This window comes from Amphiura filiformis, chromosome 17 (genome assembly GCF_039555335.1).
Source record: "Amphiura filiformis chromosome 17, Afil_fr2py, whole genome shotgun sequence".
NCBI lineage: Eukaryota > Metazoa > Echinodermata > Ophiuroidea > Amphilepidida > Amphiuridae > Amphiura > Amphiura filiformis.
In genome coordinates this window covers 54607543-54627157 of record NC_092644.1, presented here as the reverse complement: position 1 = coordinate 54627157, position 19615 = coordinate 54607543, and the positions used below count along the sequence as shown (strand labels likewise).

Here is a 19615-nt window from a genome sequence, read left to right as displayed (position 1 = left end):
TTAAAGATTGTTTAAATAAAAAAGGTGTATGTTTAGTCACTTCATTAGATGTCAATACAGATATATATCTGTGCATCCCCTCTGCATTTACTGCTGAAGCTCCCAGTGCAAGTCCTCATCAGCCACACCTAGTACTATACAGTGGACAAAACATGCAAAGGAGGCATCAAGCTGCCATTTCAGCATCAGCATCCCCTAACATTGGGCACTCCCATCACAGGCAATATGAGGCAGCAAACTACCATTTCAGCATTAGCAGCCCCTGGTTTTGAATTCAGATCTTTTATGTCCAAAATGGCAATAAAAACATGTATTTTGGAACAGAGTAAAGCTTGTTCGACAGAATAAAAGACAGCTTTGTACAGCTAAAAACATGTTCAACCTTGATGAGAAAGTTTAATTTGAACCTTATGAGTGCGGGTGGTCAAAATTAAAAGATTTATTCATTGTATGATTTCCCAGTGCTTTATTTGGCTGCTTTATAATTAAGCATGTTCACTGATGTAGCTTAGCACATTGAACATCCACTGAATTACAATACCACATTAGGTGGATTTTTTTCTGATTATCCTTTTGATCCGAAATAATTATTTCCAAACACTATTGCCCGCAATCCCAGTTCTGTTTCTCATGCATAAAAAGAAATTGAATTTTATGATCACATTATCTTTGATGAATTTTCAAAATTATTCTCCCAATTATAAACCATTAAGGCACTGTTTGAAAACACCACAATATTTCACATAGGATATTGATGGCACCTGGTAAAATCACTCCAAAGGTGGGTAGCCAATGCAGGTGGCTTAGCCAAAGACCAACATTTTCACCCAATGATGACATGGCAGTTGCAGACCGGACTTTGTGTCTGGCAGTCATGCTTTTACATCTGGCTGTATACTCGCAATCCGAAAGTTCGTCGTATACACATGTCATTACATAAACAATCAGCTGTTTGCAAACAATAATATTTAAGAATCAATATCAACTGTCAACACAGTTGAACATGCTGCACATTGTTTACACTACATGTACTGACTGTTGTAGCGAGCAATTTAATTTCCAAATCAACAAACTTGTATGGGTGACGTTCAACAAAAATTGAAAGGATTTTCAGAAGTTTTATAAGGAATAATATTCAAACAACAAAATGTGAAGGTTTCAACACTGGTCACTAAATGATGACCATGTCTGTGGAATGTGGATTACTATGCTTTTCTATGAAAAGCTGGATGACTGCATTCTTATACTTGAGGAACAAATGTATGATGCAGGAAAAACGCCCCAATTTACTGACATGATATTTCTCGTATCATAACCCCTGAGTGCGTCCCAACGCGCTGTAGCAGGTCAGTAGAAAATAGCGTATGTGTAGTTAGCATAGCAACTTGCATGACAGCGGCTGTTTGACAACAATGGCGTTTCAGTGTCAGGCAACCAAACCAGTCCCTGCCACTTTCATTCAGGCAGACATTGAGACAAAGTGTCGCAATGCGACCCATATAAGCACACAGAGGGCTAATGACAAAGCGGATGGGCACTGTATAGTTATCTGTAGGGAACCGGCAAGAAATCCCTAGCACAGCTGAGTACGCCTGAGCTTACACGGATACTAGTGAAGTACTACTTCCCAGCCAGGACCATTGATGGAAGAGAATACAAGTGTGCCAGTGTTGACAACTTCAGACATAGCCTGAATAGGTATGCTAAGCTGAATGTCAATCAATTCAGACATGGACATTATCAAAGACTCAGCGTTTTGGGTGGCAAATCAGAACTTCAAGCCGCGATGGCTGAACTGAAGCAAAAAGGACTAGGGAATACGTCTCACTGTTGTGATGGTGTGGTTGTTTTTTGGTATGATAAATCGTCATTAGGCTCCCAAACCTTACCTAATAACTAATAATATCATGCAGTGGTCTAAATCGGTAAGTAAAAATAAAAAGAAACAGAATTGTATGATCAAATTTTCTTTGATAAATTTTCAAAATTGTTCTCCCAATTATCAATAATTAAGAAGGCACTGCTTGAAAACACAACTGACGTAGGATGTTGATGGCACCTGGCAAAATCACTCAAAAGGTGGGTAGCCAATGCAAGTGGATTAGCCAGGACCATCTAATTAATATTCATGCCAAATAGAAATAATAATTATTTATATCATGCTTTTTATCACAACAAAACTGTGTATTATTTACTTTTTGCAAAGTTACCGGATGCTGTACAATATTCATGAAAGTATTGTACAGCATCCGAGCATGTAAGCTAAATATTGATCAATCATATTTTTGCTGATACCGTGTGTTTATCATGAGTGTGTATTGGATCATTGGAGCCTAGTCACACATGGCACCACTATGACAACAACAATGGCCGCTCCCAGACCTGGGAGATTCGCAAGCCTTGGTGAAGAAGAATTTAACAAGCTTTTAAGGAATAAAGATTCAGAAAACACAATCAAGGCAACGAAAAAAATCAGTTAATATTCTTCGAGCATATCTTAGGGAAAAGGGGCAGCCTGAAAATTTTGAATCTCTAGGTGGAATTAGCAAAACTGTTGGAAAAATTCTACGCGGAGCTTCGGAAAACAGACAATGATGAATACAAAACAGAATCCATGAATGCGATTTGTACCGGACTGAATCGCCATCTAAAGAACGAATAGCCTGGATTTATTGACATCATCAAAGATACTGAGTTTACCGATGCGAATGTTTCTTTCAAAGCGGTGTTGGTACAGCTGAAAAAAATTGGCAAGGGAGATGTGAAACACCATGCATCAATTGATGAAAATGACATTGAAACACTGTATCGTTCTGGTGTTTTTAATCAAGATTCACCAGCTGGACTTCAATACAAGGTTTGGTTTGAGCTCATGTTGTATATCTGTCGTAGAGGCAGAGAGAATTTAAGAGATTTGAAGAAGGGTCACTTTATCGTACAAGCCGATTCAGATGGACGAGAGTATGTTGTGCAAGCAGTAGAAGAATTGACAAAAACGACACGAGAAGACAACCAAGCATCAAGAGCAGATGCAGGGCGAATGTATGCAACCAATACCGATGAATGCCCGGTCGCATCTTTCAAAACGTATGTCTCTAAACTTAATACTGACTGTGAAGCATTCTTCCGAACTCCAAAATGAGTTGCACCTGCAGATTCAGACTCTTCCTGGTACAAGAAATCACCAGTTGGATAGACAACACTGGGTAGCTTCATGAACGTCTTATCAAAGCAAGCGGAGCTTTCAAAGGTGTACATAAATCACTTTTTCCGTGCAACTTATATCACAATCCTCGATGGAGAAGGCTTTGCTACCCGAGATATATGCAAAGTGTCTGGTCATGCAAATGAAGGGAGTCTGGCAGGTTACGTTGGAAGGGTAAAGGATGCAAGGAAGCAGGACATGTCTGATGCACTGTCACGGCCATGTGACCGGAGGATTGTAAACACTATGTTGAATGAAGATGCTGTGATGGTGTCACAAGCTATGTCACAGCTAAACCAAGACTCTGAAAAAGTTAACTTTTAAATAAGGGATAGCCTAATTTTATTCAAATAATTTCAACTTCTACTACAGCTCTCTAGCTCATTGACTTTTACTTTTTAACAACAGAACAACCAAATCTGGAAACTTGAAAAGGTCTATTGTAATTATTGGGCTTAGCAATGTATAAAGTTTTGCAATGTACACCCTTGCTTCACCAAATATCTCTTAGGTTGCTTCAGCTACATGGGAACACAAATCCGTCCCTATACAATGAAATCCAACAGGTAGATTTTCCATGGAGCTGCTTGATGATAAGCATACTCCCACAGACTTGCACTACTCAATTAGAATGAAAGACAACATGGTTTCATTATACAAAAATTGCATATAAATTCATAAAATGTGAAGTGACTGATAACAGAACACCCGTTTTGTCATTTCTTAAACCATCTACAAGTGTTCTTTCTCACATGTGATACCACATAAGCTATACTATTTTCCACGCTGGTGTGGTAGTGACGTCAGTGCGCATTTCATTGGACGCACTTAACATTTGCTTTAAGTGCTGGTATACACATCCATGCAATTAAGATGCCGCATGGATGCACGCACGAAACATCTGCTTCAACTTGTTGACGTTGTCACTACTACATTAGAGAGAAAATGGTATACATATTATAAAATGGCATTAACAAAATCCTGTTACGCATCACCCACAGTACATAAGTAGGGCATAATTTAGTGTCAGAATTTTGCATAACAAAATTGCAGTGAAGATTTTATTTGTCTAGCCATGTGACATACACTGGCTACACTGTCTTGCAAAATGCAAATGCGATACCGGCTATATTATGCCCTGTACATAAATTGCATACAAACAATTGATCGTCTCTTTCATCATGAGAAAGTTCTTGTAAAGCAAGCAATGGCTGCAAGTCCTAGAAATGCACTGCTACCCAAGATGAAGAAGTTGGAAAATTTCACTGTTGGTTGTGTTGCCTGAAAACAAACAAAAGAAGAATGCAATATAATTATTTATTTCACATATTTTTTATTTTCTTCAAAAATATTTGAAATATGTTATAGAATATATTCACAAACATCTGGTTCTTCTTCCAAAGGAACATAGTAAGAATCAGAATGGTCAGGACTGTCAGTACTGCCATCTTAACGAAGATGAAAACTACAATACTACTAGTATTTGGCATTATTACACCTTATAAATATTAATGAACTAATCATGGCAATTCATTAGTCAATTTAGGAATTTACTAATCACAAGTACTATTTCCCAAGATATAATTTTGGACTATTTCTATGACATGGTTTATATCAGGGAAATAGGTCAACTATTTCATAGTATATTTGTATAATACAATACAGTGGGATTGCTTGTTTATGTAGTTGAATGTAAATAGTTCCCCTTACTTTGCTGTGTCAGGCATAAAAGTTGACATAATTGTTTTATTTATATGTTTTGCATACAAAATGGTGAATCAGAAGTTGAGTCTCTGAAATCCAAAACTGTCTTCTTTACTGTTTTTACCTTTCCTATTTCTTTATCTCCAGGAAATTGTATAGCATATGACAATTTGGTCCCATCTTCCTTCCTTTTGGTTTTCTTTGTACCATATTGCTGCCCTAAATCATCTTGTCTTTCATCAGATGTTGCGTTAGTCAATTGCATTTTATTACTGGAGATTTCAACATTACGGACACTTCCAAAGAAGTCTGTCACTAACACCTTCCGATAATCACGGCGGAACAGATCTGTGCGGAATCCTGGTGTTGACCGACACTGGTGCTGTGGACACACTTTGAACTGTGCATGAAAAACAAAAACAATTGTAAGATGAAATTGCAATAGTTCCCACATTTGTATGACATGGCTTGGTTAACAACTCATCAGGTGCTGATGTTTCAAAAGTTTTTTTGCCATGTTTCAATCAACAATCGGAACCCAACTTCTGTGTTTACGTTGTGTACTGTACATCACAAGGTACTGTAATAACAAAACTTTTAGTTCAAGTTCATTACATTTCTAAATAAACTCAAACTCATATGAGAAAAGTTTTTAACACAAAAAGTCTCCACATACATAAATGACAGCCAGTGAAAAAGTGCAATGAACATCCAGGTTATCAACCTGGGACTTGAACTCATTTCATTTCTAAATAAACTTTTATTATCAACATCTGCAGAGCTAATGAGAGTAATTGCTTAAGTGACAAATTAATTACCATTATTTTATTATGTGTCACATGCACATTTAGGTGTGTGTGTGTGGGGGGGGGGATTCAAGTTTGGTTTGGGTAGAACAGAGAAGATGTAAAGAAAGGAGGGAGAACGGAATTATATCCTTGAGATAATCCCGTAGGTAATCCTGTCGCACCTATTCATAGTCCTTTATTCTCAAGTAGTTACACATCTACTTGAAAGTAGCCTTTGATGTGATGTGTGTTGCCGACTACGGTTGATTAATTTTCACTCCAGAATTGAAACCATATCCAATGTTTCTATAGAGAATCCTTGAAAGTATAACACGTGTGTGTTAAGTACCTAATGTTGCTCTGAAGGGATACCACACGTGGATACTATAAGAAAGAAATGTGGTTTTGTAAAGATTCCAAAAAAATCCGCCCATTTTGGAACATATATTAATTATTTAGGAGAGTGTTTTAGGATTTTGTTAGAAAAGGGATGATTTTTGATCATCTATATTTTATTGTTTTTATGTATTTTCCTGTCATTTCCTGCAAACCTAATAAAGATATTTTGATAATTGAAAATAGTCTGTATCATGAATCGTAGAGGTCGAAAGCGTAACCAAGCGTGCAAAATTATTATTTGCCATGGAACTTGGTCATATTTTATTTGAAATAAACTGGATGTTAGGATCTGCATGCATGGTATGCATAGTATTGATGGTATACAGACACTGACCTTTCCCTAAAACTAGTAAGCAGTAACTTGTGTATCACACCCGTCATGGGTTCGAACCCTTTGTTGTATTTTATTGTTAAACCTAAATAGCGTGATTGCTTTTGAATGAGCGGCAACACACATATTTTGTTTGAGGATAGCTGGATCTATCTCCTTTCTTTACATCTTCTCTGGGGTAGAAATATGCTGCTGAGAACTTGAAAGTGGACCCATCCATACACCAATTTTCCAAAAAAAATTGGACACATCACTGCACCAAAAGTCAAGGTTTTTTGAAAAAAAGAATTTTTACTACTTCCCAAAATTGTTAGCAAATTTCGAACATTTTGACACAGATAGGAAACACTGGGCTTCTTTTCAGAAAATATTGATCTAGAAAAAGGGGTCATTGATATACCAAATGGCCAAAAAATGTGACCCATGTTTGCGGCACATCCCCGTGTGGTCATTTGTACTGAGTACACCCCAATGGCACAGCATTGCCTCTGTGCAGATAGATTTATACTCACAAAGTCTCCTATAGTTTTACTGCTGGTTGGCGTGACTCGTTCTAGGAACTCTAATGCATAGTAAGTATACCTATCAATCACATACACACCAATAGCTGGATCCACATGATGCTGTATCGCAAAGAAAATAGGTGCGTGAAATTTGTTAATACCGGTTTATTTCTTTACAATGATTTTTAAAAAGAATGCATGTTTACATTATTTCATATCCCTGCAGACAAACAGTACAAAATATTAATTATGGTTCTTTACATACAAGGCAAAAAACAGAGTGTGTCTCAGAGATGCCCAATTGATTTGTTTTTAAATATAAAAATATTAGTAAAAGTATGTTTTAAAAAGCATTTGTTGGAAAAATTGTGTGATGAACACTTTAAATTGGTGAAAATATTTCGAACATTTCTAGCATCTCTAGCTTATTTTGACTGAGTTTGAGTTAGATGACTGCATACCGCATTGGTATTTAAAATCTTCTCAAGCTCTGAGACACACACATAAAATTGGCCTAAACATCTGAATGAAGTGTTTTGAAATGATTTGATTTTATCTGACAGTGAACAATTTCTATTTTGCCAATTTCTAATTTGTAATAATCCATACAAATTTGCAGCATTTGTAGATCTTACTTAATCTTAATACCATAATACCAATCTTAATGCATTTGTACAATTCTGTAATTTTTGAATGCTTAAAGAAAATGTTGAACTTGTCATCTAGTCTACACCCACGGGGCGGGAGTTAACTTAACATGTATCTGATATTCACCCACTTTAAATGCTCTCCAAAGTAGAATAAGATAAAAGCAGCAACAGTAGCAACCAAGCTACATTTTGCAAAGACCTTTCATACTAGCCAACCACTTGTCCTGATTCGTGTAAAAATACTCGGTCACAGCTGCATCATACGATGCTACACAGCTTGTTGGGCGAACGAGGTGCCGACTCAATTAGCCAATCAGAAATTTTGCACTTCCTGTTTACCCTGTAAACAGCGCCAAATCTGGCAGTGTGAAAGTTTTGTGCAAACTATTGTAATGAAATGTAATTAGTACTTACTGAGAGTGAATCTTCACCCACTTGACTACTGCCAACACCAAGTAGGTTTGGTGAGTAGAAATGATTTAGCATGGACACTGCCTGACATGTGTCTATAATATAAAGTAGCTCATGGTATCTAAATGAGAAGAAAAAAAAGTAAATAAATAATTATTAAATTGCTCTACCGTAAAAGTGGATGTATTCTCATGATAAATTTTTCCGCTTTGCTGATTTTGAACTATATCGCTTGTTCTTAAATTTGCCTTTTGGTGTTTTCTTACATAGACCAATGCGTAAGTAGAGCAGCTTTCAGGGTAGGTATCCAAGCAACAAGGTAAACGGGTTTGCCAATGGATTGAAACAGGTGTTGAGATTTCGTCAGGTGCAGCTCTCGACTTCTTCATTCAATTGATTAAATGGAAATGAAATACTACAGAATTCCATCTACAAGCGTATATGCCTCTAAATGATGTTTTTTTTGACAAAAGAGACGAAAGGCAGACACTCTCCAAATAAACATTATTTGGAGTTTGAGCAACTATATTACTGAAACAGGCGGATGTACAAAAATGTATTATTGTAAGACCAATCTATTGTAATGTTTAGGTGTCTGCCTTTCGTCTCTTTCGTTACAAAACCTTCCTTTCGAGGCATATAAGCTTGTAGACGGAATTCTACAGTATATCATGAAGGTAGATTTAGCTGCCCGAGTGGTATGAAAATATGAGGACACCTTTGGTGCAGGCATGGTAGATAATTTGTTGATCAAAGTGTGAGGGCCTGTTTGGAAAGCAGTGCTAGTACGCTATAATCAGTAAAGAAAGATGAATCTAATCTGTTTATATTGGTACCTTCTCTTCTGCCACATCTGCTCAAAGGCATCTGCCAGCTCTATACTGGAAATTTCTTCAGCATCTTGGAACTTGAGAAATCCATCTCCTCCATGTCCAGTCATGTACACTAACACATTGCTACGGTCATCAGTCAATAGACGCTTTGATCGGGGTGTGCTGGCTGGGAGCCTACCGGTTAACACTCGGATGAAGTTTTCTACGGTTACCTGTGTGTGAAAACAAAGTGCTACTATTATTAACTTTGTGAAATCACAGAGATTGCTTGCTATTCTGCAATCTGTCCTTATATTCCATCTGTTGTAAGCAGTAGCACACAATATCTACTCAGGTTAACATATTACATTATCATCTACCCCGGTAATTTATTGTCAGATGAATGGGATGATGCTCCACAATAAAGGAATTTTTGTAATCCTTCTGAAATCTTTCATATGCAAACATAGAAGTAAATGAACATTGGAAATGGATCACTATGTGCATGCAAAATGTAACCTGGGTGTTGTTGCTGTGATCTCTAATCAGCCAATCAATTAAGATGAAGCACATGACAAATAATTATACCTCTGAAGGATTCATTAGATCAAAATATCAAGCTTGAAACATCTGCAACCTGTACACAAAGTTTCAGGAGTATACATATTGCCACTTTGTAAAAGTAAAATATAATTGACCATTATGATACATCATACAGTGAGAGAGTAGGCAATCAAGACTGATTGAGACTGTACTTGTAAATACCAGCTATGAATCAAGTAGAGCAGTGGTGAAACTCTTGACCAGCTATCAAGGGGCCAGTGTTCAATCCCGATGAGTCCTGATATTTTCACTCTCTCATTTAAAATGCCAGTTTGCCCAAACCTAATCGAGTCATTTTGTAAAAATGCTCATTTCACTGGGATTTTCATACTGTTTTACTAAATGCAACCTTTTACAAGCAAATGAATTGATTTTTGCTCAAACATTTATAATCATATTTGAGAGTTTTCAAATTGTGCTTACCTCATATCCCCTGTAGTCTACTTCAACATCATCACCATACACATTAATGTGCTGATTGGCATTGTTAAAAACAGTAGCTGAACAGAAACAAAGAATGGAAACAATATTTTTTACTGCATAAAATTATTTGTTAATCAACATGTTTATTGATGACTCGGTGAGCTGGGGTCTGTTTCACATTTGAACAAATATGATAAAAATAATCCATTGTGATTTGTGAAGTTATGAATACTCCTTACCTTGCTTATCATAACTTTATGGTGGGCTATACTGTTTTCAATAACCCTTCCTATACCTTTGTACAGGAGCCAAGCATTGTTAATCGGTGATGAATCCACAGTCCAGTAGTGTACGCAAGGTTACGCATGATCGCGTAAAATTCATCTTATTGTTGGGAGTAGCAGCTAATAAACATTACCGCTTTATATATTCTTTAGTTTCATTGCTGATATCATCAGAGAAATCATTGATCTTCTTGTAAGGTTAAGCGGCAATGACAAACACATTCCGAATGAAAGAATCATGTGAATTAGATGATCTTTAGCTTGTTTTCGTTGTTGAAAGGGATTCAATAGCGTTTCAAAGTAGCCCTAGCATTAAGTTGTAAACTATGAATAAAAATAATATCAATGATTGAATGGAAGAAAGTGTACTTTGGAAAACTGCAACTTACCTGGTCTAGGATTCCTAGCATTACATGGCATATCATCAGCTAACATAAGGATGATTTGGCTATCAGGAATACCTAACCTTTTCACACTGCGATATATGGATAGTGTGTTGGCAACATGACGATAGTTGAACCAGTACCGAGACGTGCACACCTGAAATGAAAGAGTTTTGGAACATACAGCATGATGCATCCATTCAAAATGAGTCAAGATTTTGTTAAATTTAAGTCATATTTATGAAGCTTTAATCGCACAAAGTACTATACTGTTTCACGTCAAATTTGGTTGTGACCTAGATCCTTATTTCACTGTGCTATCTTTATCCCACAGAGTGTACACTCACACGTACAATGCTAATTTGTTGGCAGGCTTGCACTGCAACAAAGGCACCTACATTACTACTAAACTCAAGATGACAGGAAGTATACTGGTACTAAATTGTACTTTGTAGTTTTCATAGAAATGTAGCAATTTAATAAATTTATGTAGGAGGGTCAAATTGATCACATCATAAGATTAATGCATCACATACAGTTGATATGTTAGTTTTAAAATTTAACAAACACATATTTAGCTCATGTTGCATTTTCTTCCCCACAAAAACAGGATTTTTCAGTTTCGACAGTTTTGTTGGAGGGAGCTATATGTTGACATGATGGAGTATATTTTGTTGTTGCTATATATAAAGAACTTAATTTAGGCTGGGGGTACTAGAATTGATTCAGGCAATCCAACCTCCAAGTACCTCTAAATTCAATATCAGTTGTTGTTTGTTGTATTTTAAATTGAATGAAATCAAGATGAATGATAAATCTTAAGTTAACTGTTAAATAACATTTTTTTCTCTAACTTGATTGATTGATCAAGACAAAGAAAACTTGCCAAGTAAAAGGCTATTTAAAATTAATGGTCAACTTCCATGCCTGACATTCAATCCTTGTAGGATTGCAATGAAAAGACTCAATTTGTTTCTGTAATATTGTTAACTTACCAGCACAGCCCAGTTATTGGTATGACCACTTTTGAAGAACTCCTCTTCAACACCCTGAAAATACATTAATGCAAATGGTACAAGATAATTAACAATACTGCTGCATGGGCCTACATAGCTGAAGTCTTGCTTGCAGTTGTACTCATGTACTAGCCTAGTCCTACATTGTATACATAAGGATAGTGATCGACAGTCAAACATGATGCATGCTGGGAACAACAAAGAGGGCTCAGAAATCCGACGTAAATCAATGAATCGATTCAAGCAAAGAGGTGTTCATCTGGGACCAATCTATTGATTTTAGGGGGTAGGGGGAGTCAAGTTACATGTATGACTGAAATAATAAATTGTCATTTTTGATCAGCCCCAGAGTACTGAGCTAATTGAGCTCAGACAGGTTTGATGAGATAGTTAGTACCATACTTAAAATTATCTACCAACAAATTGGACACTAAAAATATTTTTAGTTTCCAGGCAGAGGCCCCCAGAGTATGGTTCAAATGAAATGTTTCCCATTTTTTTTTCTTCAATCTTTTGGGGCTCTGTATAAACTTTGCTTGGAAGCAAGATATGGAAACCCAGAGTACAGTACGGTATTTGAATGTTCTAGGGGGGTGTAGTTTGGGAGAAATAGCCTCTTAAAGTTTGACTTTCATGCGAGTGATGCGACCATGCGCTTTTCATGCCCACCCCCCTAAATTTCAAATTGATGCTGTGCGAAAACAAAACAGAGTTAGAGGCTCAAATTTTCAGGTTTGTCATTTCTCATTGATATCTATCAGACTCAATACCCAATCTACGAAAAAATGCCAAGGTACATTGTGTATTACCGTGTACCCCTTGAAAATGTCATACAATAGAATGTGGTAAAAAATGATTTTTAGAAATTTTGTTAGGAGTTGGTAAATTAACTAGTAAATTTTGACCCCTTCAGTTTATATTGGAAATTCTTTGCTGGAACAAATAAAATATATTTTGTTATTTTAAAAAATTAGTTTATTTTATGTTACTATTTTAAACATAAATTGCATTGTTCAAGTTGTCTAGATGGATAATTCAATGGAAAACGGGTATGGCAAAATATCAATATCATCCCATTTTCCGGTAACCCCTGCCACCATTCTTTTCGCGCAGAACATGTACACAATGGCGCTATTCAGAACATGCAACCGTCTAGCTCGAGGAGCGCTGATAAAAACAAATTGTCTTGCTGTATATCAGGATTACAGCAAAGTCCTGTTGTTAAAGGAATTCCTGTTATTCTCTCAGTCAGCATGACGTCACTTGGGATAGATCGGTTCATCCCATTGGTTGTCTTTGCCAGGATTCGCTGTCCATCTCCGCTCTCGGACACAAAGGGACACTTATCGTTGCACTCATGGGGAAATCACAAAACATGTCATGATAAAATAAATACCTCTTGCTGAAACAATTCAAAAAGTTTGATTTCTTATCTGGCTGTAAAGTAAATATCAGGTACACAGTAGCATATTACTAATACTAATTCAATAGAGGTCAAAGTTCATGCAAAATAATGCCAATTCGGCATCCGGCACAAAGTATGAACTTTGACGAGCTATTGAATTAGTGCGCCCACATGATCCCACTTTTTTTTTACTTGTTATCAGTTATACATAAGCCCCTTTATCCAATCATCCAAAAAGTAAGATGGGATCTTGTTGGTGCACATTTTTATTGCAGGTCAAAGTTCCAGTTTTGTGCTGCCCATAGGCAAAATAATGCCAATTCGGCACAAAGTATGAACTTTGACCTCTATTGAATTAGTGCGCCCACATGATCCACTTTTTTTAAACTTGTTATCAGTTATACATAAGCTCCTTTATCCAATCATCCAAAAAGTAAGATGGGATCTTGTTGGCGCACTTTTACACTCAGCAGTCCACGCTTTATAATGCGTGCCGGTTCAAAATTCTGAAAATTGGTGAAAGCGTGGGGGTTTAAACTTTTTGGGTAAAAAGCGTGGACTGATATAAAGCGTGGGATTAAAATAAAAAGCGTGGGGCTTCTTCCAACTTACAGTATATTTTTATTGAATGATAAAATAATCATAGTTCAAGAAAATCACCAAAACTTGCACACTATGTCGCAAGATAAAATTCCATTTGATGCAGGCTCGCGCTTGTTTACGTGAATCCAGTGCAATGTACACAATATCCTCCCGGGCGCTGCCAAAACACCTACGTCATATGCAAATGTCCGATTGTCCATGACGTGTTATTTTTCTTTACATTGATCGTATATGAGTGGACGTCATTAACATGCATAGTTGATTGAGCGAAGCAGCACGGAAGAAGTAGGATATAGTCGCTGAACAAGCATACGTCAAGTTTCATGACAAGAACAACATTTGAACTCAATAAAAGTACAGTTATTCATTAAAATGCTTATTTTACAGTACAGTAGTAGTTTTTGCATTGTTCACGTAATGTATCAACTTAATGGAGAGAAAAACATCGGACTCGCACGTGTGAAATAGGTGCAGAATTCGGCGTACTTGATACTTCGAACCAAATTGCGTGCGACTTTGTCAGTTATAGCGGAAAAAAGCAAAAAGTGGTGGGGTCAAGAATTTTCAGTATAAAGGGTGCCTCAGTAAAAAATGTGGGGGGGGGGGGGGCCAGGAATTGTCAGTATAAAGGGTGCCTCAATAAAAAGGGTGGGGGTAAAATAAAAAGGGTGGGAGTCAAACCCCACTGCTGAGATGTCATTTTTATTGCAGGTCAAAGTTCCACTTTTGTGCTACACATAGGCAAAATAATGCCAATTCGGCACAAAGTATGAACTTTGACCTCTATTGAATTAGTGCGCCCACATGATCCCACTTTTTTTTTTACTTGTTATCAGTTATACATAAGCCCCTTTATCCAATCATCCAAAAAGTAAGATGGGATCTTGATGGCGCACATTTTTATTGCGGGTCAAAGTTCCACTTTCGTGCTGCAACATAGGCAAATATGCGTCACTTTGGCACAAAGCTTGACCTTTGACCTCTTTTATATTAAAAAAAAAAAAAAAAAGCGCAGTGATTTATAGTGCGCTACGCTGACAGGCACAACGCCTGACGCGTTGATCCACAAGCCTCAGCACACTTTACAGGTTGTCGCTGACCACTACGGCCCCACATCATTCCACAAACCATTAAACAACAAATCAGGGACTTTGCTGCTTCAAGAGCGCACACCCTAGACATTCCACAAATAACCATCGCAACCAGGATCAGCTCCCCGAGTTTCGTACGGGTTACAACGAGACAAATTAGCAGTGAGTTCCTTGTCCAGGGGACTTTCAAGCTAACTCAATTTTTCCACGTGAGCGTATAGGCACCGCCAGGTTCGAACCCGCAACCTCTCGTACCACAGTCGAACGCCTTATCGATTGAGCTAACTTGACTGCTATTAGTGCGCCCACATGATCCCAATTAGCTGTTGCTTGTTTTTTGTCTACTGGTCACCAAAGAAGCTAGACGATGAAAAATAAAATTGGGATCTTGTTGGCGCAACTTTTTGTGATGCAGTAAAAAGCCCACATTGTGCTGCGCGTCATTGTTCGAGTAGGAATCCGGAAAAAGAGGTCAAATTGACCTCCAAAAGTCCATTTTCAAAAAATCAAAAAAATATGAAGATCAAGAGATCCCAAGCTAATTTTTTCAGTTCTTGCAGAGAATTACCTCTTCTTTGATGAAATGCTATTCGGAGAGTCAGGTGGCGTTGGTGCGATAATACAGGCGTGCAAAAATAGGAAATTTTGACCTTTGACCTCTGTTAACTCTGTGCCAACGAAATCCCAAAAATTTTTTGCTGAAAAATGAAACTTGCCATGGAGGTCTTTAATTTCAAACTTGTTCGGACTTGGGATCTTGATGGTGCAGCCCGTTATGATGCTTTGAAGTTTGCACGAGGCGCTTTTCATCAAATCATTGGATTTGCTGATTTTGTGCGCCATCAAGATCCCAATTTTTTTTCTTGGTTTTTGTAATGTAACCATTTGGTACTTTAAAAAAATGCAAAATGCAGGTTGGGATGATGATGGCGCACGATGTTTAAATATGCACCTCCAAAGTTTACCATAAAAGTAAGGCTCAGTCTCAGAAAGGCTGAAATTTCAAGAATTTTTTAAAGCTGAACGAGGGGGCGCTGTGCACGCTCAAATTTTACATGTGAGTTGTTAGTGCTAATATGTACCAAAATTATTTTTTAGAGACAATTCTATTTTTTTTGTATCACAACCCCCCTTATTCATGTAATAGACAGTAAAAGGTACCCTGTGTAAAGATAGTCACTTGTGCTGAGCATGAAATTGGTCACTTATCGCTCACTGTTCAAAATGTGACATCTACACCAATTACAGTCCCCGAAACTGTCTACTTTTTAGCCGACCTCAATTCGAAACATTTAGTGATAGTTAAAAATGCGATCCCCAACCCTTTGGTTACCTTTGGACGAATTTTTGAAATCTCCATGAGTCTCCGTGTCTGAAATTCCCGGTACAAACATCGAAAATGTCGCAATTCTCAGTTCTCGGTGATGATACTATATCCGCATCGCTGTTTTCATACATGAATATGCATATCTCTGACCCCTGTAAGGTCAAAAGCGTGGCGTTGATTTCAACCAATCCGATCCACCGTTTAATAAGCAGCTTGATACTGACGTCATATCTGAGGTGACCAGGAGGCAGGAGCTACCATTTTGGTAAACTGAACTCGACTCGATGCGTTCTTTTGGTTCACATAAATCGAACAAAATTTTCAATAACGGGTAATAGTATGATTTCAATTTTTATTAATGAAGTTACTTGTAGTTTTGAGGAATGACAAAGTTGTTTTTGGAAACTTAGATGTTTGTTTCAACTGATGATGTAGGATCGCAAGGTGAGTGAATTCGTGAAGAGATTTGCTTGTTTGAGTGATAGTAGGATACAGGATGTAGGCTAGTCCTCTGTGTTTGACCGGCTCCGACGTCTCAATTCACAACGTCTCAATTCGTACCTGCTTACCAGACAGCAATACTGTGTATTGCTGTATGGAACCAGATATAAGTAAAAGGGAGATTGGCTCTTAACATGCTTAAAATTAATAAAATATATTGACTTTTTCGCTATTTTGCGGTGCAAAAAAAAGAGCTAAAAATATACTAAACTCACCACTCACATTTCAAAATAGGGTTTTCTCTTAATCCGCTACAGAGAATATCAAAAACATGAGAAATTGTGTCATTTGCTGTGCCTGTGGAATTCGACAGGCTCAAAATGATCACAGCAAAAAATCGTTGCTTTTCCATACTTAAAAGCAAATTTGGGTTACTATTAGACTAAGTACTATAAAATTTAATAATACTTACAGAATCTACTGATGAAATAAAGATGAAAAGCAACAAAAACCCTGTAAATTGTGACACCATTGTGTACGAATTCGTCTGCAAAAGATTGTGTGATTGTGTACTGTGAAGTCCACAATCGCTTCCAGCTGATGAATATTAATAAGATGATGTCACAACTTTTAGGCCGCATAAAATAAATGTTTTGGATAATAAAATGTGGGAGGTTTTTTTTTCCATTTTTTTCTTCAATATAATTCCCAGGGATAAATTTAACACTGTTTGTAGTGTTTTGTCTTTTCCAGGAGTTTCTTGAGGTCTTTTTGTTTTCTTTTTCAAAAGTGAGACATGAGATTCTGAAGTCTGGTGTCCTCTGCAGCATGTGTGTCAATCCAGGGGGGGGGGATGTGTTATTACTGCACTTACGAAGCGGGTTCTTTTTAAGCGTTGGTCAAGCTCAATGAAAGTAAAAGGGGGCAAGATTATATTTGACAAGCCAAAAGAAAGGGGAGGGTTTTGTCACACATTTATGCATGGGCACAGTCTAAAAGGCTTATTTAGGAAAACAGTATATAGAAACATTCAAATCCAGGGTTCCAAAATTAATGTTCCCAAAACTTTGCCATGTGCAAAGGGGGCAAGGCCAGGATTTGTTGGCACTAGGCCCAGAAAATACATTTTTGGCAGGCCGAGATGGGCTAGAGACAAGTATGTTTGGGAGCCACAGAGGGTGGGGCAGCAATTTTTGGCATGCTCATTGCTCATAATCAATCATGTAAATAGATTCATTTAAAAAAACAATTTAATGGGTGAGAGAATGAGCAAGCAAGTGACTTACAAGAAGCAGACACAAATAAGGGGTTGAAGAGCTGGCCACCAAACATGGGTTCAGGGTCATTCATTGTTCAAAAATAATGTCATTTAGGATCTCGATCTTCTGAGATTTACTATTAGACACACAAAATGCAATAGAACAGACATAGGCAGCAAATAAAAGTTTTGAGGTCACGGTCAAATATTTTTATTGCCTAAGTTATACTACATGCAAAGTTCACACATATTTTAAAATTTTTTTTCTGACAGCACACATCATGAAAATGTTTAATACTAAAAGGTGGATTGTGATGCAATAAAGCAAAACGAGTCCTTGTCAGGCAAAATCAACTGAAAATTCTATTACAATTGAACTTGCTTTATTTCAGTGTACTCAAAACAATGAAAATATAAGAAGTTAAATTATTATTGGCTGCATCTCAAAATCAATATTACCGACAAACCAACACATTTAGCTTGATCATATCACAAATAATACAAGTGGTAAAACACACTAATTATAACTAATCTAACTAAAAGGCTAAAAATTGTAGTTTACAGACAACATGATACTATAATATCAATAAATAATTGGTTATAAAGGAAGGTTGGGATGGGTATCAGAGGCTTCCAGGGGAAATCCCAAAACAACATGTACCTTCAAATATTTCAATTGTGATATTTGAAATTTCATTTTGCTTTAGTAATTTCTACCATCACCTGACAGCCTATTTCCACATCATCATCAGAGTTGGAATAGGATTTTTTTTTTACATGAAGGGGGATTTCCAAAACATGGACTTTTGTTCAAAAATAAATACATTCAAAAAGTGGACTCTAAATCCCCCTACCCCTAAAATGGACTTTTCTGGCGTACATGTACATTATGTATGTGAAACTATGAATGGTTTACAAATTGCTGTTAGTGTTGAGAAAACTCACAAAAATATGGTTATCAAACACAATAACATTCAGAGCTGTCAATATTGTGCATTTCCAGAGTATGTGCCCTCAAACTGCCCCTTCAAGAAGACAGGATTTCCCTCGAAAAACAAAATTGTTTACTTGAGTATTAGGAGTGCCATTTCTTTTCTTTTTCATCAATTCTGTTTTCTTTTATCACCAATCAGCATACATGTACGGTACTTAAAGCTTTTTAACTTGGCTTGAGCAATAATTATTTGTTTGAGCCTGGTCCCATCAGGAGTCAGGACCCAAGCAAGCATGTCCACCCGGATCAACTACATGTGTAGTTGGTTAAAAGCAAATTATGCAATCAAAATACAACCCCAGACCAGGGAAAAAGACATAATTTACAATGTAAATTTTGTAATTAATTAAAGGAGGATTTCGTGATCCTAGCATCCTCTTTTTATGGCATTTTTCAGTAGATATCCAAGAAAAAGCTTTTCCCAAAAATTTCAGTTGATTCGATTTTTGAGTTATGCATGATTATGTGTATTACACTTATACAAGAACCAAATTCAAATTTGGCAATATCTTTGCTAAACAAATTAATCTGCAAGAAATTTTTGGTACGTAAACATTATGTAGCCAGAGGTATCCAGTGGTATAAAAATCTCAACCTTTTTTGAGAAAAGTGGGGCACTGGGGGGGGGATGAGGCTGTGGATCACGAAATGCCTTTTTAAGATACATTTCAGAAAGAATATCCAAACATAAAACAATGTATCATACATACATAAAACATGGCTAAAAATTGTTAATTAGAGTTTACAAAATGTCCATACGAGTGCATTTGAATTGCTACCTGAGTGTACACCTACAATTAGTGCATGATCCATATATTTCTGTTTATGTATAATAATTAAATTACAATGATAGTGATACATATACATTGCACCTAAAAGCTACATACTGGTTGTACATGAAAATATAGTCATTTTAATATTAGTATTACAATGTATATGTACAAGTCTAAAAAGTAAAATTCCAATAAAAATGTGCTAAATAAA

General features: G+C 36.8%; 1 protein-coding gene across 1 annotated transcript; it reads right to left on the bottom strand.

Moving 5' to 3' along the window:
- Positions 1 to 3916: 3916 nt before the first annotated feature.
- On the bottom strand, positions 3917 to 16936 carry LOC140138002 (putative GPI-anchor transamidase). Its single transcript, XM_072159830.1, has 9 exons — positions 16852 to 16936; positions 11492 to 11545; positions 10503 to 10653; positions 9830 to 9906; positions 8828 to 9036; positions 7995 to 8112; positions 6940 to 7050; positions 5034 to 5309; positions 3917 to 4486 (listed from the first exon to the last, which is right to left on the bottom strand). Exons 1-9 carry the CDS (start codon positions 16909 to 16911, stop codon positions 4385 to 4387), a joined length of 1158 nt encoding a protein of 385 aa, XP_072015931.1. The 5' UTR covers positions 16912 to 16936; the 3' UTR covers positions 3917 to 4384.
- Between the last annotated feature and the right edge of the window lie 2679 nt (positions 16937 to 19615).